Genomic DNA, 27,526 nt, shown 5'->3' with positions numbered 1-27,526 from the left:
GCATGGGAATGGTCTATTACTGGATCGAACTCGGGAAACTCCATTCTCCACCAGGCGTTAATCTCACTGCGCCACCAGCCGACCAGCCGTGGGGGTGGGGGGGGTGTGGGCGGGGTCAGGGTGAATCTTACTAAGAAAAATTTAAGCCAAACACAGAGTTAAACACTCAACACAGTGTCAATGACTTAAAATAGCGGATGGCATCGCGATCCGACTTAAAATGGCGGATGGTGTTCTCCTTCCTCGGTTCGTAAGTACGAGTTGTCCGTAAGTCGGACGTTCGTAACTCGGGGACTACCTGTATACTCAAACCACCCTGTCTGGTACCAATCATTCCATGGTCAAAGTCACTCAGATCACATTTCTTCCCTATTCTGATGTTTGGCTTGAACCTCTTGACCATGTTTGTATGCTTTTATGCATTGAATTGCTGCCACACGATTGGTTGATTAGATGTAGCATTAAAGAACAGGTGTACTGGTGTTCCCAATAAAGTGGCCACTGATTGTATATTTGACTGACACTCCCCCTCGTGTTCCATTATCCCCACAACCTCTAGTACAGTTCTAGAGACAGAAGGATGCAGGGCATAAGCATTGCATGTTTCAGAATCTTTTCTATCCCAAAGGACGGCTTGGGGTTAGCACAATGCCATCTGTGTGATTGGTTTCATTTCTCGTCTCTGTAAGCAGTTTGTACTTTCTCTCCGTGGTCACGGGGAGTTTCCTCCAGGTTTTCGAGATTTCTCCCACATTCCAAAGATGTACTGGTTAGGGTTAGTGCATTGTGGGCATGCTATGTTGGCATCGGAGAGTGGCGACACTTGCGGACTGCCACAGCACATTCCAATGCAAGCAGTGCATTTCACACAGTTTGGACACTTCCATGTACTTGTGATAAATAAAGTTAATCTTTAATCATATTGCGTTGTATGAGGCAGTTCAATTTGACAATGGAAAGATAATGATGTTTATAGAAGTGAAGGGAACTCGACAGTTAACCTTTGACTTCCACATGCAGTGTATTGTGATGTTTTCATTTGAAGATAGAAATACTTAAAGTGAAGATGTATTAGGTTTATGCAGATTACATTCTGCATTACTAAATTGGATTATTACAGCAATGTGGAATATGTAGCAGTGAACAGAAAAACAACAAGCAGAAGTTAAGCTAAATCTTTCAGTTACCGGTTGGGCTTTGTCCGTTTCCAGCAGACATTAATCGTGTTTTCAAGGGCTTGATGAAGATGTAGGGGAGAGTTTCTGGTTCGATACCGGTAATGAGAGTTTTGAGTGGACGGTTGGATGACAAATCTGGATTTATTTGCCTTGCATCAGTGAGAGTTGGAGCATAAAATGGTACAGCAAAGGAACAGGTCTTTAGGCCCACAATGGTGTGCCAAACTAAGACTAGCAAATAAATTTTGAAATAAGCTAATCCCTTCTGCCTATACAATGTTCATGTCCCTCCATTCTCTGCATATTCATGTTCAAAGTAAACTTATTTTCAAAGTACATATGTCACCATATACAACACTGTTCATTTTCCTGTGGGCATACTCAATAAATCTATAGAAAAATAACCATAACAGATTAAATGAATGACTGCACCAATTTAGACGTTCAACCAGTGTGCAAAAGACAAATTGCAAGTACAGAAATCTCCTGAGGAATTGGAGGTGCTGCTGTGCTTTCTTCTAAATAAATAAATGAGCAATATATATTGAGGATGAGATGAAGAGTCCTTGAAAGTGGGGGCATTTCAATGATGGGGCAAGCAAAGTTATTCCCTCTGGTTCAAGAGCCTGATGGTTGAAGGGTAATAACTGTCCCTGAACTTTGTGGTGTTAGTCCTAAGGCAGTAGTGGGAAGAGAGCATGTCCTGGGTAGTGAGGATCACTGACGATGGATGCTACTCTCCTGTGACAGCATTTCATGTAGATGTGCTCATTGGTGGGGAGGCTTTATCTGTGATGGATTAGGCCACATCCACTACTTTTTGTAGGATTTTCTGTTGAAAGGCATTGATGTTTCTAGCCAGTCATCCATCATGTTCTCCACTACACATCTGTAGGATTTATAAAAGTTATAGATATCATGCTGAATCTTTGCAAACTCCTAAGGAAGCAGAGGTGCTGCCATGCTTTCTTCATAATTGCACTTGTGTGCCAGGTCCTCTGAAATAATAACACCAATGAATGTATAGTTAACTTAGCCTAAGAGCTGTCAAATTCCTCTATTGTATTTACCTCCACTAATTCCCAAGCAGCTCATTCCAGAAATCCACTAAAGTCCTGAAGAAGGGTTTCGGTCCGAAATGTCAACTGTTTACTCTTTCATTGGTGCTTCCTGACTTGCTGAGTTCTTCCAACATTTTGTGTGTTGCGAAATGCAAGAGATGCTGGAAATTCAGAATAACACAGAAAATACTGGAGGAATTCAGTAGGTCAGACAACATTTCAGTTGCATTTCAGGTCAAGATCCTTCATCAGGACTAAAAGCATGTGGTATGCTTGCAACCATAAACTGTTTCAGCTGCTTTCGTCTGGCAAATGGTAACACAGCATTAAAGCCAGGATCAACTGTCTATGGGACAGCTTCCTTCTACAAGCCATTAGACCTTTAAATTCACATGTCTGTACATTGTAGCGGAGTCATAAAACAAAGATCCACGTTGTGGGATGGATATAAGATTTAAATAAATTTGATTTAGTTGAGGAATTGAGTTCAGAAGTCAAGAACTTGTGTGTTGCAGCTTTATAAAACTCAAATTGGGCTATACCTGGATTACTGCTTTCAATTCTGCTTGCACCATTATAGGGAGGATTTTGGACTTTGGGGAAGGTACAGAAGACATTTACCAGGTTACTGCCTGGATTAGAGGGCATGTGCTACAGAGGTTGGGGGGGGGGGGGGGGGGGGGGGGGGGGAATTCACTCTATGCTGCCCTCTGGTGTTTGCTCAGTGGAAGAACTAACTGGACCAGGACAACTTGCTATCAATCCTACATTCAGGGACTTGGGCTACATTATTTTTTTTAAAATCTTTTTCCTTTGTATGTTATTCTGAAACTGTAACCATATGTGCTACTTGTGATATGTGCAGTGTACTGAATGTTGTTGGAAATGTGATTTGTACCATGGCCCCAGAGGAATACTGTTTCATTTGGCTATATTGTTTGAATGATAATTGAACTTGTTTCTTTGGAGCAGTGGAGGCTGAGGTATGGTCTGATAGAGAATTATGAGAGGTACAGATAGATGGCACAGTCCTGATCTTTAATGCAGGGTTGAAATGCCTAGTACTGGAATGCATGCATTTGAGGTGAGACTGGGAAAGTTCAAAGGAGTTATGTGGGGAAAGTTTTTATTCTGTAAGCAGTGTTGGATGCTTGGAATGTGGTGGTAGATGGATAGCACATGGACATGCAAGAAATGGAATGATATGGAATGTGTCAGAAGGGATTATTTAGTTGTGCATTTGGTTGCTGCTTTAGTTTGCCACAACATGAGCCAAAGGTTCTGTTCCTGTGCTGTACTTTGTTCTAGTTTGTGAGAAGTTCCTGAACACCTCAGTTTTAATTGAATACCCCTAACTGTATAACAATTACTTAGTTAATCTTCTCTCTCTAGTGAAAACATCTCAACATCTATGTCATGTCCACAAAAGCAATTATTAATGTTATAATGTTCCCTGTTAACCAGCCATTCCTCTCTTATCTGGGGGTGGTGAACCTATAGATAGAATGTGTGCCCAAGATAGTATGAAGTAACAATTTGTTTAGAACCAGAGAGCAGTGAAATTCTTTCTCAGGAAATGTCTTGCTCTGGCTTGGCATCAGCTAAACAACTGCAATGAGCATGTGACTTTGGATGATATGCCTTCAAATTTTTGCAGACTTTGTATACATATCAGTATTTGGAAAGTAAGCAGTTACAATACCAATTCTGTGCAGAAATGATGTTATTGTCATTAAAGGATTAATATTAATAATTTTGAACAGATTTTCTAAAACGTTTGTTTCAGTCTGCAGGACATTAATAGTAAAACAGTCAGTACACATAAATAAGCAATAAATTCATCCTTTTACCTTAAAGTCCATAATTATTATTACAAATTTATTAATCAATGATCTTTGCTCAAAATTACCACGCCATGCGAGAGAAATTAGATTATTGCCTACTTAGGTACACACTCTAAAGGTTCACCATCCCTATTCCATACAGTGTAGTTTATTCTGAGATAATCTTTGTGGCATCTTTATAGGACACCTGGAAATCTAGATGGTGTACATCCACAGATTCTCTTGTCCTCTGCTTCTGTAATTTTCAAATAGGTCAGACATGCTTTCTCCTTGCTGTGGACTTGATTCCTTGATTTTTCTGTAATGTCTTTAATTATTAATATTTTGTCCAAATACAAATGTTAAAACTATTTCTGTAATTTTCTGTTCATCTTTTCCCTTTCTGTATTTTCCAGTGGAACTTTCTGAATCTGGGAATTTAAGAAAATTAAAATTACACATCAACTTTTTTATAGCCATTTTTTCATGTTCAAGGATGATGTCCATCTGAGCTCACAGCTCCCAACAATTTTGCAGTATCATTGACGATAGAAAATTTCCCATGCTCTTCAAAATCCTATTTTACAGGCAGTCCCCAGGTTATGAACGAGTTCCGTTCCTGAGTCCATCTTTAAGTTGGATTTGTACGTAAGTCGGAACAAGTACATCCGGTATTATTTAGTGTCAGTTAGTCAAAGGTTTGTCTTAGTATATAGTATATATTTTACCTTTCTATGCATATAAAACACTTAAGAAACATATGTATTCCAATAATTAAACCACTGCGTTGCTTAGTAATAATTGTAGCTTTCATTGGGGCAGGGCCTTTCACATGCTTCATTATTCTCACTTTATCCTTTAAAATTGTTCCGATCGTTGACTGACTGTAGGCCTAACGCTTTTCCAATGCCCGATGATGTTTCACCTCTTTCCAAATGCTTTATTATTTCCACTTTTTTTTAATCGTGATTGCTTCTCATTAACGGAACAGCAACACTGTGGGTGGCGGGTCCCAAGCTCCGCCGAGCCCTAAAGACCACCGCACTGAATTCCCCGGGTCCTAAAGTCCACCGCACTGAGACAGGTTAAATGGGACAAGTGGGAGCTGTACTGGGTTTGGGTATTTGATCCTCCTCAATATTCCCCTTGGAAATTTAAACTGGAGGTGGCAGTGTTTTCTTGAGGTTGAGTTGCGAGCTCAACATCAACCCAGAGCGCTCAGGAGCAGTCTGTCACTGGATCGAACTTGGGAACCTCCATTCTCGAGCCTGGCACTGGTCTCACTGTGTCACGAGCCGACTGGAAAAGGTGGGGGGGAGGGTCGGGGTGAATCTTGCTAAGAAAAATTTCAGCCAAATACAAAGTTACACACTCAACGCAGTGTCAATGGCAACAACTTAAAATGACGGACGGCGTTCACCTTCCTCAGTTTGTAAGTACGAGCTGTTCGTAAGTCAAATGTTCATAACTCGCGGACTACCTGTACAGCAATTTCTGAGATGGTGCTTGTATCCTGTAGCAGTGAAGGTCGATGTAAAATACTTGTTTTATCCAATCTGCATCTCCTTGTTTTTCAAGTTTCCTTGATTTTTTCAAAAATTGTTTAGCTTTATCTTGTATTTTTTCTCCTCTTAATGTTCCAGTGTAATTGTTACTGTTTCTTATACATTCTGTCCAATCTTCAGGTGTATAGCCTTGTCTTCAGTTTAATTTTTCAAGTTTTTTTTTGTTAACCACAACTTGTAATACGAGGAGCTTTGAAATTTTCCTTCCCTGTTGAAATTTTGTATATGATGAAAGATGTTCTAAATATCTGCTACTGTTTCTGAATGGATTGACCACTTAAGCTGCTTTGCTAGCTCTTTGACTAGTTTTGCTTTCGTCCTTTAATTTAAAAAAAATAATCATACGATTAATACTGCCTTGGTATTGTGCAATGAAATGGCATGTTTGCAATCATGTCAATAATTAACTCCCAAGTGTATTATAACCTTCTCTGGTTCCAGGACATTCTGTTCTTTAAAGCTATCTGACACTCCTAATCTTGGCTACCTTAAACATCTGACTTCCCCCCCCCCCCCCCCCCCCCGATTTGTAGATTAAGATACCCCATGGTTATCACTGCATATTTCTGGCAAGCTGTTTAACACCATATTAACAGATCCAGCTCTCTGACTTCCTATTCTTGTTGTAGAGAGCTTATCACTTGAAACACTACAGTATTTCTTGTGAAATTATGCCCTACCAAACAGTAAAATGGAAGTGTTATGATAGAGCCACCATGATGGTGACGACTTCCAAGTAAAGGTGATGTGAACTTGCTAGTAATGTCTTATATGCATGTTGTTTATTATTTCCTGTTTTGAGGGTGGGCTTGACTTTTGAATTGCAATTGAAATACAGCCATCTGGGCTTCATAGGTAGTAACAGTTGTGGTAGGATTGAACATGCAGTTCAATAAATTGGGTGGCAATCAAATAGGCTGCTTTGTCTTTGGAGCTGATTTGAGTGGTGTTGGAGCTGCATTCACCCAGGAAAGTGCAGAGTCAGAGTAATACAGCGCTGAAACAGGCCAACCACAGTATCCTCGCTGCTAGTCCCAGTTGCTTGCATTTGGCTCCTAACCCACCAAGCCTCTTCCCTGCAAGTACTTATCCAAATGTCTCTTAAATGTCACAACCATACCTCAAACACTTCCTGTTGGCAGCTTATGTACTCAGCCTCTGTAAAGAAGCTACCAATAAAGTATTTTTAACTCTTCTCTTATATCTGTAGCCTTTTGGTTTTGAACACCTTAATCCTGGGCAAAGAACTGATTGTCCACTTTGTCTACATCTCTCATGATTTTATAAATTTCTGACATCACTTCTTGTTCTACACTTCAGGGAATAAAGATCTAGTATGGCCAACTTCTCCCTATAACTTAGGCACTCCAGTCCAAGCATCGTCCTCATAAATCTCTTCTGCGTCCCCTCAGCTTGACAATGTCTTTTCAAAAACAGGATGACCAAATCTGTGACATACTTCAGGTGTAGCCTCACCAACAACATGCAAGAGGAATATAATATCCCTGTTCCTAAACACAATGTCCTGGCTGAAGGCCAGCATACTAAGCGCAACCTTCACTACATGGTTTAATCGTGTGGCTGTTTTCAGCAAGCTGTTCTAGAACCCCTGGGTCACTCTGTTCCACAGCACTAATTGGTGCCCTGCCATTCATTGTATAGTTATTACCCTGAACTGGGCTGAATTGACTGTCTAAAATATATCACCTCATACTTATCCAAGTTGGAATCCAATAATGAAATAAATACCTCTTTAAGAGCCTCTGATTTCTTCCCTGGCCTCCTAAAAGGACCAAAGCTGCACCTGGTCAGGCCTTGTGATTTGCCCACCTTAATGGACTTCAAGACTGCAGACACCTCCTTATTATATGTATGATCCAAGACCTCATGATTACAGGAAAAACAGACATTAAAAATCTCAGCTGCTGTGTTCTGCAGTGTCACAATGTGACCGTTATGGTCCTTAAGAGGACCTAGTCACCTGTTAATTGTTAATGCAATTGAAGAATCTTAGGATTGTCTTTAACCATGCCTTATAAATCCACCTCATACCCTTTTTGCCATCCTGATTCTCCTCTTAAACCTTGTCTCTAACTTTTTATATTTGTTGAGGATTTAATTTGAGTGCAGTTGCTTAAACCATGTATATTTCCTCAGTGATCCTTAGCACAGCAATAATCTCTCATCTGCCAGGATTCACTGAACTTGGTATATCTATTCTCTCTTCTAACAAGAACCTGCTGTCCCTAGATTCTTGGATAATCGATTTTGAAAACCTCTGTTTCTTTGCCTTAAAATGGAGTTGCCCAGTTGACCCCTTTTAAGATCCTAATATCCTTAAAGTTGATCCTGCCCTAGTTCGACTAATTAGTGCACCTGTTTTATCTTTTTCCAAAATCATTTAAAAGCTAATAGGATTGACATTGGACCCAAGTTCTCCCCTTTAGTTACAACCATTTTAGTTCCTTGGCCTGCCTGAGTTCCTAAGAGGAGATGCTCCTTCCTATGTGAATTCTTATTGTAAATTTTGCTCTTTGAACATTGGGTGGCCTAGTCAGTACTAGGAATATTGAAACCTTCTACTAGTACTATCCTATTTATTCTTCTCACAACTGCAAACGGTTTCTCAACACTTTGGTTCCTTAAGTTCCCTCTAACTATTGGTGTGGGGTGGGGTGCGGTTGGAGAGAATCTGTAATATAGTTCTACCAGATAATCAACCCCTTGTTTCTACAATAAATTCTACTCAAGTGGCTTCAATAGATGATTCCTCAAGAATGTCCTCTCAAGGCACTGCTGTTATGTTCTCCCTTATATTAAAAAAAAGCCTCGCCCCCTTCACTCTTACCTGTTGCTGTTACTTCTAAAGCATTGGTGTAGTGGAACATTGAGCTGGTAGTCCTGTCCTTCTTGTGGCTAAGTTTCTGCTGTGGGCACATTATCCTAGTTCATAGATACAATCTGCACCCTCAGTTCATTTGCCTTGTTTGTTAAGCTATGTGCAATGAAATAGATGCAATTTAAAACGGTGGTCCATTAACTGTTAACATGGCTATCCTGATTGCTAGGCTGGCAGACTTTGGTTGCTACATATCTGTCTTCTCACCATTTTCCTTTTCTTGAGTCCCATCTAGTTTAAACTGTAATAGCAAAAGCAAATTTTCCTGTTAGGAAATTTGTTCCCTGTGGTTCAAGTGAAATCCATCTCTCTTGTACAGGTCACTTCTACCACAGAAGAGATCTCAATGGTCCAAGAACCTGAATCCCTGCACCAGCTCTTCAGCAATGCGTTCATCTAGCCTAGGGGTTTCCAACTTTTTTTTGTACCATGAATCCCTACCGTTAACCGATGAGTCCATGGACCCCAGGTTGGGAACCCTGAGAGCTTTGTTTTTCCTGATTTCTCTGTTTGTGGCAAGGGAGTAATCTGGAGATCACTGTCCTTGAGGATCTGCAATTTAATACCTAACTTATGCTTGTTCTGTAGGACCTCATCTAACATGAGTTAAGATCTCCAGCTTTTAAACCTTCTCCTCATGAAATTTCTGTAGCTGCTCAGAGATGACATTGTTGACTCTGGCAGGGTATTAGTACTCCTTGTAGGTGATGGAAGGATTTGCAAAGTCAAACCGTGAATCATCTACTAAAGGATACTGGGCTTCTGATCTGCACTTGTTGTAACATCAATTATTTTCCTCCAATAATAAACTTTACTCCAAAAAAAAATCCAGGAAATGTGAAACAATACATAATTTATTTCACATTTAATGTTGTCCATTTTATGTTTATAGTGTTGTAAAGTTTATATAGTATCATCAACTTAATATGTGTGCAAAGCACCACTCTACTCAGTCAGCCCATTTGAACATTATACCCGTCAAGTGTTTGCAAGGATATCATGAAGTATCTCGCCCCTCTGTCTATTGTGGCAGGGTGTTAGATTGCGGTAATTCATCACAAAGTCTTTGGCTGCATTTTTTTGGTTTGTGATTTCTTCAGTGCCTGCTTTAACATATATTCCTGTAGTTTGGAATGTACCAGGTGGTGGCAGCATCAACGTTAGACATCTCATTGTGCTGGAAGACCAAGTTTCCGATAGGCCAAAGTGCATTGTTCATTGAGTTGATCTTCCAAAAAGGTGTCAGAACGTGGTAGGCTGATCTAGAAGATCAGGTCCCATGGAAGCCAGGGTGAATGAGCTAGGTGATTCCAAATTGGTGTGGAGGTAGGAAGCAGAAGATGGTGGATAAAGGTTTTCATAGAATGGAGGCTGATGACTAGTGGTCTGCTACAAGGGTTTGTGCTGGGTCCCTTGTTGTTCGTAATGATGGACAAACTTACGTATGTTGTCAGTCTTCACTGTGGAAGACACTAACAGCATGTCAGAAATTTGAGTGTTGGGCAGAGGTGAGTGGAGCTACTATTACTAAAGAGGAGGTGCTTGGAAATTTGAAAGATCTGAAGGTAGATAAGTCACCTGGACAATCTGGTCTACACCTAGGGTTCTGAATGAAGTAGCTAAAGAGATTGTGGGGTGGGGGGGGGGGGACATCAGTAATGATCTTTCAAGAATCACTAGAATCTGGAATGGTTCTGGAGAATTGGAAAATTGCATTCTTCAAGAAGGGAGGGAAGCAGAAGAAAGAAAAATATAGGCCTTTGAACCTATTGAAATTGCCTCCTGCCAGTCAGCCAAAGAGTGGGAATAAAGCGGCCTATTCTGATGGGCTGCTGGTGACTAGTGGCATTCTGCAAGTATCTGTATTGGGACAGCTTCTTTTCACATTATACAGTTATAATTTAGATGACGGAATTGATGGCGTCATAGTCAGGTATGCAAACAATGTGAGGATACAGTACTGTGCAAACGTATAAGACACTTGAGAATGGCAAAGGTGGAGCGCCACAGGAAGGATGTGGGGAGAGGTGGCAGGGAAGTTCTAGGGGCGGGGTGGGAAGGTGCAGATGCAGCCACCCCGAGACACCAGGCAAGGATAATGTGATTCCAAATAATTTGTTTATTGATCATTACAGAATGTCTCTCTTATGCTTCCTGCTGCTGTTTCCACTCTCAGACCCATTTCAGAATCAGGTTTATCATCATTCACATATGCCATGAAATCTTTTTGGGCAGCAGTACAGTGCAGTACATAAAATTACTATGGTACTATGCAAAAGTCTTGTGTGCCTAAGACTTTTGTACAATATTGTGGATGGAGAGGCAGATAGTATTGAAAAAGCAAGGATCTGCAGAAGTGCTTGGACAGATAGGGAGAATGGGCAAAGAAGTGGAAGATGAAGTATAGAATAGGGAAGTGTATGATCATGCAATTTGAGAAGGAATAAAGGCATGGACTATTTTCTAAATGGGGAGAAAATAAAAAATCTGAGATGCAGAGGGACTTGGAAAATTAACTTGCAGGTTGAGTTGTTGATGAGGAAGGCAAACGCAATGTTAGCACTTGTTTCAAGAGGACTAAAATATAAAAGCAAGGATGTAATGCTGAGGCTTTATAAGGCATTGGTCAGATCACACTTGGAGTTTTTGGGTCCTTTATTTTGGAAGGGGTCTGGAGGAGGTTTAGGATTCCTAGAATGAACAGGTTAGCATGTGAGGAGAGTTTGGCTCTGGGCCTGTACTTGGAGTTTAGAAGGGTGGGGGGGGGGGGGGGTTCTTTGAAACCTATTGAATATTGAAAGGCCTACATAAAGTGGATGTGAAGAGGATATTTCCTATAGTGGGTGTATGGGTGTGTCTAGGACCAGAGGGTACAGCCTCAATAGAGGGAAGTTCATTTAGGATAAATGAGGAATTTCTTTGGCCAGAGGGTAGGGAATCTGTTAAATTCACTGCCATGGATGGCTTTGGAAGCCAAGTCATTTGAGTATATTTAAAGCAGAGGTTGATGGGTTCTTGATTGGTCAGGGCATCAAAGATTACAAGAAGGCAGGAGTATGAGGTTGAGGGGTAATAAATCAGCCAAGGTGGAATGGCAGAGCAGACTCGATGGGCCTAGTAGCGTAAACCTTGTACTATGTCTTATGGTCTTGTGATTATTTTTATAAAAATTTAGATGCAATTGCACAAGGCTTGATCAGTAAGTTTGCAATTGATGAAATCACAAGGAATTGATAGTGAAGAAGGTTATTGCAGATTGAGGGGATTACTATCTTTAGTGAAGTGGTCTAAGGAGTGACAAATGGATTTCTGTACAGATAAGTGAGATGTATTTTGAAGTGGCATAGGACTAGTAGTAGGTTTGGTAGGACACAAGGATGTGTAATGAAACGGGGACATGTTCATAGTTCGTTGAAAGCAACATCACAAGTTAAAAGGTGTTTAGCATGCTGTCTGTCATTTAGTATAGGAATTAAGAAGTACAAATCTGACGAGGCTGCACTTGGTGTGCTGTGTATAGTTATTGGTCACTGTTTTAGGAAAGATAATTTTAAACTGGAAAAAGTACTGCAAAAATTCACAAGAATGTTGCCAGGACAGGGGGCATGAGCTATAGGGAGAGGTTGTCCAGACCAGATCTTTATTTCTTGGAACATAGAAGAATAAAGGGCAAATTTAAAGAAATGTTTAAAATTGAGTCATCGATAAGGTAAATGGTTGATAAAGTAATGGATTTTTAAAAAGGCATCTTTTTCAGAGGGTAGTGAATATATGGAGCCAACTGCCAGGATTGGTTGAGGCAGGTGCAATAGTCTTAAGAAGCATGTGGATAGGTATGCAGAGAAGGTGAAGGTTTTGGAGGAAATTGGGATGAGTAGGGTGGGTACCATGGTCAGCGTGTACATGATGAGTAGAAGAACTGGTATCCATGATGTATTTGCATTTTGACAGTCATAATACAAATACAGCATATACGGGTATAAATGTACATTAATTCAGACATGCTACATTGGAAGCTGCAATAGTACTTTAAGTTTATATCAGTTATTTTGATAATCCCCTGAAAAGGCAAATTTATTAAAGTTGTTGAGATCTGCTTTGAGCTTTTTGTACCCCGTCAACATATTTTTACATTCTGATGTCCAACTATCAACTGTTGAACCTAGCAAAGGTTTTTATGCAGACTTTTATCACTTCTGTTTGAAGTTGTCTGCCTTGTTTTGTTAAACTTACCTGATTTCAATTGGTATTAATCTTGATGGTTAGTACATTAAGATAAATAGAGCTAAAATACTTCAATTTGTATCTTAAGTTAATTTACTGTGTTTTTAAACAGATGAGTCTGCTATCCAGGAGGCTCCAATGAATTCAGATGATGTACCCATGAAGGAGGCCAGGCCAATACAGGTAGTTGTGGCACATGAAGATAATCATCACTTTGATCTTGATGAAGCATCATTGGAGAGAATTCTATTGCAAGAACATATTCGGGACTTGAATGTTGTGGTTGTCTCAGTGGCAGGAGCATTTCGTAAAGGCAAATCATTTTTATTGGATTTTATGCTACGATACATGTACAGTCAGGTAAGTCCATCCTACAGTTTTTTGAATTTACTGTTAGCTAAGTTGTATTTAATCACCTTGATGTATACGATATATTGGTATGAAAAAAGAATTGAAAATTGTAGAATGCTTGCCAAAGGCTCCAAACTTCGGAATCATTACTCACCTGTTAAAGTTTAGAGCTCCAGCTCTCTTCAGGGCTAACCTGGGATTATTGACTTTTATTTACAGCTGAAGTTCTTTATTTGCTCTCATTTCCTTGTACAATACTGTTTGTATCCTTTACCTTTCCCATTTTCACTTGTCAGCCTTTATTTTGACTTAATTAGTTGTAGAGGTTATCATGGCTGATCCTGAGTTTGTTTGTAGCTAACATCCATATGAACTTGAGCACAGGCCAATCGCTAACCATCAAGCTTGGAGCATCAAACAACAACACACACAAAATGCTGGTGGAACACAGCAGGCCAGGCAGCATCTATAGGGAGAAGCACTGTCGACGTTTCGGGCCGAGACCCTTCGTCAGGACTAACTGAAAGGAAAGATAGTAAGAGATTTGAAAGTAGTGGGGGGAGGGGGAAATGCAAAATGATAGGAGAAGACCAGAGCTAAGAGCTGGAAAGGTGATTGGCGAAAGTGATACAGAGCTGGAGAAGGGAAAGGATCATGGGACGGGAGGCCTCAGGAGAAAGAAAGTTGGGGGGAAGCACCAGAGGGAGATGGAGAACAGGCAAACAACTATGTTGTTGTTTGAATTTCCAGCATCTGCAGATTTCCTCAAGCTTGGAGCATATTCATTTGTTCTTATTAATATGGGCTAATTAAACATCTTTTTGGTTTTTGAGAGCAAAAGATTACTTCTGAAGATTAGTAACCTGGGGCGACTTCCTAACTTGTTCAAGTGTCCCTTGCTGGGTGAGCTCTTGGGAAATAGTTCTTTGTGGGGCGGGGGGGGGGGGGGGGGAGAAGCAATTTGGTGTAAATCAAATTTGTAATTATTAGGGAAATTAATATTTCCCCTCATTTGCATATTTCTCAACAAATACAAGTTTACTTGTTGTAGAAATATATTTTGGATTAACACATACAATATGTTGGAGGAACTCAGTAGGTCAGACATTGTCTGTGGAAATGAACGTTTTAAGTTTGGAGCTAATGTGGGAAATGTAAGAGTGAAGGGGGAGAGGGAAAATTACCAGAGGTTAGAGAAATAATTAGTGTTCAGGCCGTCAAGTTGGAAGCTATCGAGACGGAATATCAGATGTTGCTCTTCCAATCTGAAAGTGGCAGTAGTGGAGGCCATGGACCGACATGTTGGGAACAGAAGTGGGGATTGAAATTAAAATAGTTGACTACTCCAAAATCCTGCTTTTTGCAGATGAAGCGAAGGTGCTCCACAGAGTTGGGATTGGGGGGAGAGTTGGCTGTATGCCCTGCAGTGCAAAGTGCTGATTTTGTTGAGTTTTATTCAGTATCAATTTTAGAACATATAACAGTACAGCATTGGAACAGGCCCTTTGGTGCATGATGTTAAGGCCCTAAGCTATAGGAGCAGAATTAGGCCATTTGGCCCCTCGAGTCTGCTCCGCCATTTTGTCATGGCCGATCTGATTCCCCCTCAGCCCCAGTCTCTGCTTTCTCTCCATATCCCTCCATGCCCTGACTAATCAAGAATCGATCAACCTCTGCCTTAAATATACCCAATGACTTGGCCTCCCCAGCCACTAGTGGCAACAAATTCCACAGATTCACCACTCTGGCTAAAGAAATTCCTCCTCACCTCCATTCCAAATGGATGTCCCTCTATTCTGAGGCTGTGTCCTCTGGTCTTAAACTCTCCCACCTTAGGAAACATCCTCTCTGCATCCATGCTACATCCACTATATCAAGGCCTTTCAACATTCAATAGGTTTCAGTGAGTTCCCTCTCATTCTTCTGAATTTCATTTGAGTACAGGCCCAGAGCCATCAGACACACCTCATGATAAACTTTCAATCCCAGAATCATTTTCGTGAATGTCCTTTAGTCCTCTCCAATGTCAGCATACACTATTCCAAGTGAGTCTTCATCAGAGCCTCAACATTAGATCCTTGTTGTGCCAAGCTAATCCCTTCTGCCTGTACAATGTCCATACCCTTCCAGTTCCTGCACATTTTTTCTACCTATCTAGAAGCCTCTTGAACTCCTGTTATATTTGTCATCACCACCTATCCGTGGCAGTGCATTCCAAGCACCAACAATTTGTCTTGCACATCTCTTTTGAACTTAACCACTCTCACCTTAATTGTATGCCATCTGTTACACATTTCAAACCTGGGGAAAAATTGTACTTGCTGTCTATATCTATGCCTTTCATAATGTCTGTCAGATGTTCCCTCCCCCCCCCCCCCCCCCCAGCCCCCACTACTGCAGAGAAAATAATTCAAGTTTGACTAACTTCCCAATATAGCATATGCCCATTAATCCAGACCGCATACTGATAAAACTCTTCAGCACTCTCTCCAAAGCCACTACATCCTCCTGTAAGGGGCGACCAGAATTGAAGGCAATACTGTAGGTGCGACCTAACTAGAGTTTTATGAACCTGCAACATAACTTCCTGGGTCTGGAGCTCAATTCCTTGGCTAATAAACTGAAGCATGCTGTATGCTTTATTACCACTTTAACAACCTGTGTAGCCACTTTCAGGAAGCTGGTCTTGCCATTAAGTATACTGTTCCTTGTATTTGATCTCCCAGGTACAACACTTCTGATTTTCCAAGGTTAAACTCCATATTCTGTTTCTCCACCCACATCTGCGGCTGATCTATATCTCATTGTATCATTTGGCAGTCTTCTACACTCTCCATAACATCACCAGCATTCATAAAATCTGCAGACTTGCTAACCCCCCATCAATTTTCATCCAAGTCTCTCCAGCCCAAATAGATTTCATTAATCACTACCCTCTGTAGCCTTTTCTGGATGAGCTTCCCATGAGGAATCTGTCAGACGACAAGCCGAAAGCCTAGTAGACAACATCTAATGTTCTGCCTTTATCAATCAGCTTCTTCAATATTTTAGAAAAAAAAGAATTGTTAGTAAGACATGACTTCTGGCTGCTCACCCTCTCTGTTACCTGTTCCCCTAACTATAGAGTCTGCTATCACTGTTGCTCCGCCTGACTTTGCCCTTCCCTGCTGAACATTAAAGCCACCCACAGTGTAACTGACCTGGCTGCTGCTGCTGTGCCATGATGTCATCCACCCAGCAGTAACCAAATGGGTATACTTGTTGCTGAGGGATGGTCATGGGGAATCCTGCACTAATTGTCTCTTCCCCTTGCCCCTCCAGGTGGTCACCGAGCTATCTGTAGCCTGTTCCTTGGGTGCGACCACCTCAGTACAACTCTAATGCATGATGTTCTCAGCAACCTGGATTATCCTAAGGATATCCAATTCCAGCTTCACTGATCAATCAGGAGTTGTAGCTGGGTGCACTTCCTACATTGAAGTCAGTAGGGAAACTGGGAGTCTCCTTGACCTTCTACATCCTTGAATAAGAGCATACCATTGTCCTAGCTGATATCCCAGCTACTCTAATAGGAACAATAATTCTAAGGGAAACCTCACCTGCATTGCCTCCTCCCACCAAACTCTCCTGACCTACAGCCTTGGCACTTGTACTCAGACTACTACAAGACAGCCACACTGTTAGTCTGCTTCATTCTATTGCTTGCCAAAAACAACTGGACAACAAGCTAAGCTGCTGGCTTCTCCCCCTGCTCCTCTGGCTACAGCAACTGGACAAAAAACTCTTCATTGTAAAACTACTTTTAAAAAGTTTTGGCCAGTCTGCTTTCACCATCCGTCTCGTCCTCAAGGTCTCTAAATACACACTTGTGCTTTGTTCCATGCTTGCAGTGCCAATTGTCTTGTCTTTATACATGTATTAATTTCCTTTCCTTCCTACACAGAAATGACATTCTCTTATAATCAGTAGCCGTACATTGATAACCTATTGAACCATTTTGTCAAGAAAATGGAGGCTGGCTGCTTAGGCAGTTTAAGAAGCTTAGCTGGTTGAACAGGGAAGCACAGAAGTGAAAGTAACAAATGTCAGTCCATTGCATTTACCTGCAGCAAAAGTGACACACTGCCATGCCAGGAGTGCGTCATGGTGCTGGCACTCAGACCACCAGCACCATGGCCATTGTTATATGGGACAGAAGACTGCTACTTATAATTATCCTGCATATTTTTTAATAATAGAGTAACATCTGGATACCATGATACAGAAGTAGTATGATACAGTAGAAAAAAATCAAGAACTCCATATTAGAGCTACAATACTTGCAGCTTTTGAAAGATTCTCTATTTGTAGTCACTTTTAATATTTACTCAGTAATTAACTTTGTCCCACACATTTGCTTTCCTAACAGAATTACAGCATTCTACATCAAATGGCATATTGCTTCTACTTATGCAAAAGGATTTGATTTAATAAACTGAATTTATGAAAGTTTTTCTTTCTGTATCTTTTTGGTACTTTGAGTGTTCCCCCTCCTGTCAGTTGGGTTTATATAGAGTAGATTTCTTGAAAACTTGCCATAAAACATTTGAGTCAGAAGGTCTTGCATGTAAATGTGTGAACTTTTCAGAGGACAAAGATGAATCGACATGTCCTGAAAAATCTCTTCTGTACCAAGTACAGGCAGTACCCGGGTTATGAACGAGTTCCGTTCCTGAGCCCGTCTTTAAGTCGGATTTGTACGTAAGTTGGAACAAGTACATCCAATATTATTTAACATCAGTTAGTCAAACGTTTGTCTTGGTATATAGTATATGTTTTATCTTTCTATGCATAAGAAACGTATATATTCCAATAATTAAACCACTGCTTTGCTTAGTAACAATTGTAGCTTTCATCGGGGCAGGGCCTTTCACGTACTCCATTATTCTCACTTTATCCGTTATCCTTCAAAATTGTTCCGATCGTTGACTGACTGTAGCCTAACGTTTTTCCAATGCCCGATGACGTTTCACCTCTTTCCAAATGCGTTATTATTTCCACTTTATTTTCAGTCGTGATCGCTTTCCGTCAACGGAACGGAAACACTGTGGGTGGCGGGTCCCGACCTCCGCCGGCTCCCGACATCCGCTGAGTTCTAGGACCAGCGCACTGAATTCCCTTGGTCCTAAAGTCCCCTGCACTGAGACAGGTTAAATGGGACAAGTGGGGTTGTGCTGGGTTTGGGTATTTGATCCTCCACAATATTCAGCGTGGGAATATAAATTAGAGGTGGCAGTGTTTTTTTTAAAAATGAGGTCAAGTTGCGAGCTCGACATCAACCTGGCATGGATGAAGAGTGCACTCGGGAGCGATCTGTCACTGGATCGAACTCAGGAACCTCTGTTCTCGAGCCCGGCACTGATCTCACTGCGCCACCAGCCGACTGGAAAAGTGGGGGTCAGGGTGAATCTTGCTAAGAGAAATTTAAGCCAATTACAAAGTTACACACTCAACACAGTGTCAACAGCAACGACTTAAAATGGTGGACGGTGTTCTCCTTCCCTGGTTAGTAAGTATGAGTTGTTCGTAAATCGGACGTTCATAACTTGAGGACTACCTGTATGCATCTATAAAATATTATAATTGCTGGTTGTGATTAGTAAAGTCCACAGTGAATGTACTTCACAGGTTTGACTGCCCTGTAAGGAACTTGTAGATAATTGCAGATGGCCTATTTGACCTGAATGATTATTTTGAAAAATGGCTAAAATAACCTATTGCCTTATAGTGCATGATGTCTTTTGAAGTGCTGCCCAATGGAAAATTGGACAAAGTATTAATGTCATTTTCCTACTGCTATTTCCCTGCCATCATCACTTCATGTCCACTATGACACATTGGATCAAGAGATATAATCTTGGTTTTGTTCTCCCAGTAGAATGAGGAGCAAACCCTGTGCATCAAATAATAAATTGTGTGAGGAAAAGTATCCCCAGTGATACATTGTGTTTACAAGCACCTGAGTCCTCGCACATTTTTTGTTGACCCCCACTGACAACATTAATTTGATTCATGCTATCCCTGCACTTTGCACCTCATTGCAAATGCTGTGATTTGTACCTGTGATCCTATTGCTGACAGTGGCTTGAGGCTTGGAGAATGAAGTTGTGATTTTGTTTTGTCTCCCCATGCCAACCTCAAATATTATTCTTCCCTCTTCTCTTCCCCTCCACCACCAATATCTGCGTGGCAGATACATGATGAAACCACCTGTAAGCTCAAGCAGGTGCTGACAATAAATGCATAGGCACATTCTGCAACTTTTCAATGAAAGAGAATCTTGATATTTTTAAAAATCACAATGCTGCAATTTCATGGTTTTCTCTTACTGTGCACAAAATAGATTTACCACTTTAGGGTAAAAGGTTTGTACAGAAAACTTTACAAACTTAACATCATGAGATCTATCTGGAATGTAAGTACCGTAGATTCTGGATTTTAAGCCGCTACTTTTTTCCCACATTTTGAACAGCTTTGAACTTTGCGGCCAATAATCCGAAGCGGCTAATGCATGATTTTTTTCATGCCGCCTCGTAAACATTTTGCCTCATAACAGTAGACCAATAAAATTGATGAGTAGTTCAGAGGTCCAATGAAATTGTACGATAAATCAAGCGCACTTTCACAATTAAATTATTGTAAATCAGTCATTTGTACTCACCCTCATCAACATGGAAAACACTCGAAGCATTGTGCTGCCTTATGGCATACTTAGTTTATAATATTTTCGCTTAGTAATTCATTTTCTAGTTAAAGTTAGAAGAGTTTTAACTATATGTTTTCTGTACTACATCGCGGGATGCTATGACGTCACACCCGGTTTCGCGGTGTCTTGTGGGAAAATGCCGGTTTGCGATAAACGGAAAGGAGGGGGGGAGCGCATTACGCGAGCGGCTTTGGATCTGAGCGAAAACGCTGCTTTTAAGTTAAAGGTGATCAATAACTTTTCCTGGTAGGCTGTAGTATATATATTTTTTACCAGTCGTTAGGAGATATTGGAATGTTGTTCAGTAAAGAAGTATACGCAACGTATTTAAAAGTAGCCGCGTTACGGGCACGGTTCGAAAAAAAGCATTTGCAATATGTATTTGTTTTTGTTACCATATGGATTTAATTAAAAGTTAAAAAATCCTCACGTGTAATATCTTTCTGTGTAAATATCTCATATTACAACGTGGGACACCTGCGGCCGAAAATCCGGTGCGGCCTAAAATCCAGTGCGGCCTTTACAATTAAAAAATTGATTTTATTTCTAAAATTAGAGCCAGTGGCTTTTAATCAGGTGCGCTCTGTAGTCCGGAATCTACGGTAATGAAAACTTCATCCAAATTCAGCTGTTGAATATCCAGTTCCTTTTCATTCTCTGTATTTGAAAACTAAGATACTTCAGATTCAGATTTATTTATCACACAGACATCAAAACATAATGAAATGACATTTGTATTAATAAGCAACACCCAGTGTGTGTTATTGGGAAGTGTTCTTAAAGTTGTATATCTAATGAGTAATACTGTACCAGAATTGGAGAAATCCAGTTTTCTAATCTATTGTATAACAAACTGGTTATAATTGTACAAAATGTTAAATACGGTTTGAAAAGGGAAAGTCTGTTAGATAGCTAAAACTGCCTCCATTTTTTGAGCATCCTGGAATAGTTGGCAAAACTAACTCTGTGGTAAGAGAGTAGTTGGCAGAGTGTTGTTGTTCTACCATGGAAACTAAAGCTCCTGCTAGTTTGTAAACTATACTTGGTGCTTTGTTTCCTACTGAGTGCAAGAAATAGAAGCAGGAATTGATCTTAACTTCAGCCTATACATCCCTTGGGGTACGTATTTTATCTCTACTTGAATATCCATGATGCTAAGTGTCTATGGTGTTCTTGGGCAAGCATCACATTTGAAAGTTTTTATTTCTCATTTTAACACTAAAATGGATGGCATCTTATTTTGAAGCCATGTCTCCAGTTCCAAAATTTCCAGCCAAAGGAAACTACTTCTGAGCATTTACCCTGACAGTCTTAGTTTTCAATATGATCTTGTGCTTCTAAACTCCTATGAGAGTAGGTCAGTTTTGATCTCTCTTAGAAAAACTGATGATGCCCTGAGTGAAATCCCATGAATTTGCACATGAAATCCATGTATATACTTCCCTGGATATGGGGACCAAAATTCTCTATTCTTTCAAATGTGACCATTCAAAGGGTTTAAAAATTGCATTAATTCCATTGCAGTAAAGAGCAATATAGCATTTATCTTCCAAATAGTTTTCTGTACCTGTAGATTACCTTCCGGCATTAAACTAGCCTGTCAAGAACATTCTGTACCAGTATTTAGTATGTTTTTGTTTTATTCTTACCAGAGTGAATAACCATTTTTCCCCACATTGCACTTAACTTGCATTCACTTACTCACCTATTTATTTCTCTATATTCCTTCCCATGCGTGTCCTCAAATATGAAGGCAGCTTCACAGTAGTACCTACCCAAGGTCCTAATATAAAATGTTAATAACTGAGGGCCCAGTAGTATCTCTTGGCATTTCAGGAGAAACTGGTTGCTAGCCTGTTTATCCTTTTGCCAGTGTTCTACCTGTGTTAATGTTGCCCCATTTTCATGAACTCATACATAACAACTTGTGCTTTTTAAATGAATTAAAGCATTAGTTCCTGCTCATTTACCTTGTTATTTACAAATAGAGAAAAAAAATCTTTGTGTTGTCTAATATGGCCTTCTAAAATGTTCACTAAGAATTCTCTTAGAGCTGGATTTTGAATGGATTCCTACCGTTTTACTAAATTTTCAGAGCACATTTCTTCCTCCTTTAAAGTAGTTTTAAATTTGTTGACTTCTAGTCTTCTAAATTATTCCAAAATTTTGGAAGATTATTAATGCATCTAGTGCTGCAAAAAGCCCCCCTTTTTAAAAGTGTGGAGGCCAAGAATCCAATGAGTTCTCTTTTTTGTTAAATCTTGGCTACTAACTAATAAAGCAACAGTTCTCTGCTCTGGTCTAGGCTAATGACAAAAATTTTAACGACTGCAATTCTATTTTGTGTACATGAGAAGACAGGAGTAGGAGTAGTCCATGCAGCCCTCAAGTCTTCCTTGCCATTCAAAAGGCTTTATCTGCCTCGCCTCTCATAATGCCTTCTGTGCTAGTTCTCCATAATCCCTCATTCTTTGATCTTCAGAGAAATTTACCAAACTTTTTCAATGCCCCCAATGATGCAACCTGCAGAGATTTGCCATCCTCTACATTTGTACACTGCTCAGTTTTAAATGACTACCCTCTGGTGTATAACTTATTGAATCTCGTTTATCACTGAAATTTGTTATTTTGTGGCAACAGTACAGTGCAACTGCATCCTTGCTTGAACGTTTCAAAGTATGCTATCAGATCGTACCTTGTTGTAAGGTGCAAAGGCACCAGGTACTTAACTCCCCCCACCCCCCCACTCCCCCTCAGCTTTGTACCTTGTGCCTATCTGTATTTCTAACAGCTTCTGGCTTTAAATTATTGAATGCCTTAATGCTGCATAGATTTTAGTGTATTTTATGAATGTTTTTCAAAAATGCTGACAAGTGATCTTTGGTTATACCGTGTATAAAATGGAGCATAAATGTTTCCATTGATTGAACTGGGTAAGTATCTGGCTCGATGGACTGCAATGGGAAAACTGCAGTTCTCTCCCACATTCCAAATATGTACAGGTTAGCAGGTTAATTATTTTTTATTGCTTATTTTTAGTTAATTTTGTTATCATGTCCATGTAGACAGCTAATTCAAAGCCAAACCATCTATCCTTTTGCATGTACTGTTTTATCTGTGCATAGTTAGAATGTGGGCAAGAACTGGAGCACCCAGAGGAAACCTATGTGATCATTGGGAGAACATACAAACTCCTCACAATTCCACGAGAATTGAATGCAGGCTGCTAGCACTGTAAAAAGTGTTGCATTAATTGCTATGCTACATTGCCATACTGTTTGGTTTTTATAAAAGTGATTATTTTGGAAGAGCAAACACGAGGAAATCTGCAGATGCTGAAAATTCAAACAACACACACAAAATGCTGGTGGAGCACAGCAGGCCAAGCAGCATCTATAGGAAGAAGCACTGTCAACGTTTCGGACCGAGACCCTTCGTCAGGACTAACTGAAAGGAGAGATACTAAGAGATTTGAAAGTAGTGGGGGGAGGGCGAAATGCAAAATGATAGGAGAAGACCGGAGGGGGTGGGATGAAGCTAAGAGCTGGAAAGGTGATTGGCGAAAGTGATACAGAGCTGGAGAAGGGATGGGACAGGAGGCCTCAGGAGAAAGAAAGGGGGAGGGGGGGAGCACCAGAGGGAGATGGAGAACAGGCAGGGTGATGGGCAGAGAGAGAGGAAAGAAAACAAACAATTAAATATGTCAGGGATGGGGTAAGAAGGGGAAGAGGGGCATTAACAGAAGTTCGAGAAGTCAATGTTCATGGCATCCGGTTGGAGGCTACCCAGCCAGTATATAAGGTGTTGTTCCTCCATCCTGAGTGTGGATTCATCTTGACAGTAGAGGAGGCCATGGATAGACATATCAGAATGGGACGTGGAATTAAAATGTATGGGCACTGGGAGATCCTGCTTTCTCTGGCGGACCGAGTGTAGGGTTTGAACACCTATAGATGCTGCCTGGCTTGCTGTGTTCCACCAGCATTTTGTGTGTTTTTATTTTGGAAGGTTTAATCTGTTAATGTGATTTTTGCATTACACACACAGCTTGCGTGCTTGCTTTTTGAATGATGCAAGTGCATGTACAGAAGTCAAAGCTTTCCAAAACTAATGAGTTTGTACTGTATATCCAGCATTTCAACTAACGCACACGCACACGCGCACAGACACACACACACAGACACACGCACACACAATTATCGTTTGCAGTCTTTCTAGAGAAGCAGGTTACTGTGTTCCACGTTGACAATCAACTTATTTTTCCCCTAAACGAGAATTTGGCAAGATATTGTGTGTTCTTCCTCCTGTGATGGTAGTTCTTTGTGTGTAATGCTATTTGTCCTCTGGTACCTTTCCCAATAGCCATTCTTCATTGGCACAGTTCATGGGACTTTCATAATGAACTGATCTAACAACTGATCTCTCACATTTATGCATCTCCTGTAGCAGCAATTAAATAATGCTGTGCAGCAGGAACATTGGCTCTGCTTCATCTACTCCAGACTGTGGGGCATGACGGTCAATAGTAATGTTCCTAGTGATGCAGGGGTCATTAATTAACTTTAGGCTAGTTTGATTTATATGGCCTGTATGTTCTGGAGTAACATAGAAGATTGATGGATATACAGTCTAGTTCTTTCAGCAGCAATGAAACATACATTATTTATTTCTTTACTAAAGTTCTCTAATTTAGTAAGAGCAGAAATACAAACCTGTTTTGTATAGGATTTTTATACTTATTTTACCGGTATTTGTATTTGCTTTTCTACTCCCCAGTGCCATTCGGCTTTACAATTCAACCGCCAGGAGTAAGATATGTTAAAGTGCCGGGGTTAGGACTCAATCTATTTAAGTAAACTACTTAAGAATTTTTAAAAAGCTATTATTAATGCTTTTTGAGAGGGTGATTTTAGATGCATATCATATTTTTACTGAGTTAAGTATTGTATGTAATTAGTTTTGCTACAATAAGTGTATGGGACATTGGAAAAAATGTTGAATTTCCCCATGGGGATGAATAAAGTATCTATCTATCTATCTATCTATCTAAGTACACTGGTCAGCATTTTCCTTGCAGGTTAGTTTGCAGTGAAGCATTCTGCAAATAGGAATTTTGAATTCCTTCAGGTATCTTTAAGAAGTATTTTTCAAAAGGTTAAAATTGATTTACCTTGGATTCATCATTATTTATTCACTCATCATGTCAAGTTGCAATTTTAAAGTGGATTTTTCTGGCCTAGGTTTTAAAATCCTGTGTTTTGTATATGGGTATGCTATTAGACTATGGACTTTTGACTTTTTTCTCTCAGTCTAACAGTTTTTAATGAGTTTTTCACCCAATCTTTCTCATTTTTGTTTGTGCGGAGAGAGGGGTTTGGGGCGGCGTTCTGTTCCATTTTTGTCTGGGGGGGGGAGATTTGGGGCTTGATTATCGTGTTGCCATTCTTGGTTTTGCAATTATCTGGAGAAGAAGAATTTCAGAGTTGTATACTCTGATAATAAACCTTTGAACATTGTGTTAGATATTCTGAATAGATTAGAATTCAGAAATTGAGATAATTTATCAAGATGATATATTGGGATAATTTAGCTGCAATCTGTGGAATATTTGGCGCAATTTGTGTAAGTTGGGGTGAATATTTTTATAAGGATTGCACCATTTACCATTTTAGCCTTTGTTCAATGATTTGGCTTTAAGTAAAACTTGTGCTGTTGTATGCTTGACACTGTCTAAATATTTTTACTTGATTCTTCTGAACTAAGTGGGAGCTAAGAAGCCATTTTGGGTCTGGAGTCGCATTTGTACTAGGCCAGATTAGGATGGCAGACTCTTCTTTGAAGAATATTAGTGAACAAATATTTTGTAATGATTGGGTAGTTTTGTGGTTAATGTTCCTGAGACTATAATTCAAATTCTTGAATTAATCTGGATTTTCTGTCTTTGAGAAATTGAAGCTTGTCTGTAGATTAGCAGACATCATTTTAAGCCCTTCTGCTACTATATTCTTGCAGCAGGAAGAAATGAAAGCAATGTCAACGCTTAATGGAGGTGGTGATAAGTCTTACTGGTCTAGTTTCTTAACTGGTCATGGCGAAGTAACAAATGTCACTTTTACATTAAGAGCTGTTAAACTATTAAGCCAGTATTGAACATTTACTGTATAGTCAATGGCTAACTCTAAAGTTATAATCTTCTCCAAACCAGTTTTTATCCCATGATCAAATGTTGAACTCTTCAAACTTTTACAGTTTCGTGATATACAAAGTGTCCGAATGATTGTTTGATTCTTGGATAAATAATTTTGGAGAAACAACAGAAGGGGAAACTTTATTAAATTGTGAAAAGATAATGCAAAATTTATTAATTCAAATGTCTTACTTGTGAAATTTGAGTACAGCAGGTTCCTTTGCACGACAATAAACAAGTAGCTGTTCACACTCTGTATATCAAAAGAGTACTGTGTATATGCAACTGTTAAATTTTCTGAATAGATTAGAATTCAGAAGTTGAGGTAACTTATCAAGATGATACATTGGGATAACTTAGCAGCAATCTGTGGAATATTTGGCACAATTTGTGTAAGTTACATATATTTCTCTATACAGGATCGCAGCACTTGGCTAGGTGGCAATGAAGAACCACTGACTGGATTTACCTGGCGAGGCGGATGTGAACGAGAAACTACTGGTATACAACTTTGGAGTGAAGTTTTTGTGATCAACAAATCTGACGGGAAACAGGTCTGGTTAGCATTGAACTATACAAAAGACATGGATCAAGTCTCTTATACACTTTTTTGTGTATTTTCTTTTTACAATATTTTTATTCAGAAGAAAAAAAAGATTTACAGAGTGCAACACATAAATACATCTCAACATAACTTGTATACATTCATATATTGTAATAAAATTGATCAAAATGTTATAGCATAACACAAAGGTATACCACTCTAATCAAAAATTTAAAGATAGGTCATACATCATAAAAGAAATTTTTAATAAAAGTCAACCCCCTACCAACTACCAACGAAAAAAGCTGATGGATGACAATGGATAATTAGAAAAAAAACATATTCACTTTACAGTGTATTCTAATCTAATGTGAATTTAATTTTATGCTGACTCATCTCAGCCAGGGCAAATTTAAAAGCCAAGCCAAATTTGGGAAGGGCTGCCTTTATAAATGATATTGTGGTAGAATGAAAGGGGAAAAAAACTAAGAATTCTAAATATAGTGTTAGTTATAGAGTGCAGTGCAGCTAGGCAAATTTTAAGTGCCAGTACCATGAGAAGATAGATTATAAGAGATCAAGGATTTACATAAATGTATGCGTGTGAAGTAAATGTGTAAGTTTTTTATAAAAAATGTTTTTAATCTTTAAACTATATCTGAAGTTGTAAGTTCACAGTTATTCAGGAAATGTGCATTTGAAATCTATTTGCATTATTCCGTTGATGGTTCATGTATTGCAGCCAGGGTAGCATTTCATTGTACAGGGAAGATCCTAAACTTGTCAAGTCACCAGTAGAGTTTCCACTATAGGCTTCTGTAATCCAGGGTTTAGAAATTTGTAAGTGACCTTCAGTGTGAAAGGAAATCTAGGTGAGAGAACTTTGTATGTACTGTGTTCATTAAGCCTCTGTGGCTTTTGATGCCCACTTGGTTTATGTGAAGACTGG

At 39.7% G+C, this 27,526-nt stretch overlaps 1 protein-coding gene across 5 annotated transcripts in view; it reads left to right on the top strand.

Moving 5' to 3' along the window:
• atl2 (atlastin GTPase 2) overlaps positions 1-27,526 on the top strand; it is a 99,148-nt gene that overhangs the window by 29,025 nt on the left and 42,597 nt on the right. For all 5 annotated transcript variants that reach the window (XR_012099662.1, XM_073051504.1, XM_073051502.1 and 2 more), the window contains exons 2-3: positions 12,863-13,110; positions 26,453-26,587. Coding sequence is in view for 4 of the 5 variants with exons in the window: in XM_073051504.1 (XP_072907605.1) it covers positions 12,863-13,110; positions 26,453-26,587 (383 nt within the window). In the remaining variant the exon portion in view is untranslated. The remainder of the gene's footprint in view (positions 1-12,862; positions 13,111-26,452; positions 26,588-27,526) is intronic.

Source organism: Hemitrygon akajei, chromosome 7, assembly GCF_048418815.1.
Source record: "Hemitrygon akajei chromosome 7, sHemAka1.3, whole genome shotgun sequence".
Classification (NCBI taxonomy): Eukaryota; Metazoa; Chordata; class Chondrichthyes; order Myliobatiformes; family Dasyatidae; genus Hemitrygon; species Hemitrygon akajei.
The sequence above is the reverse complement of the archived record's forward strand: the minus strand, read 5'-3'. Positions and strand labels throughout refer to the sequence as shown.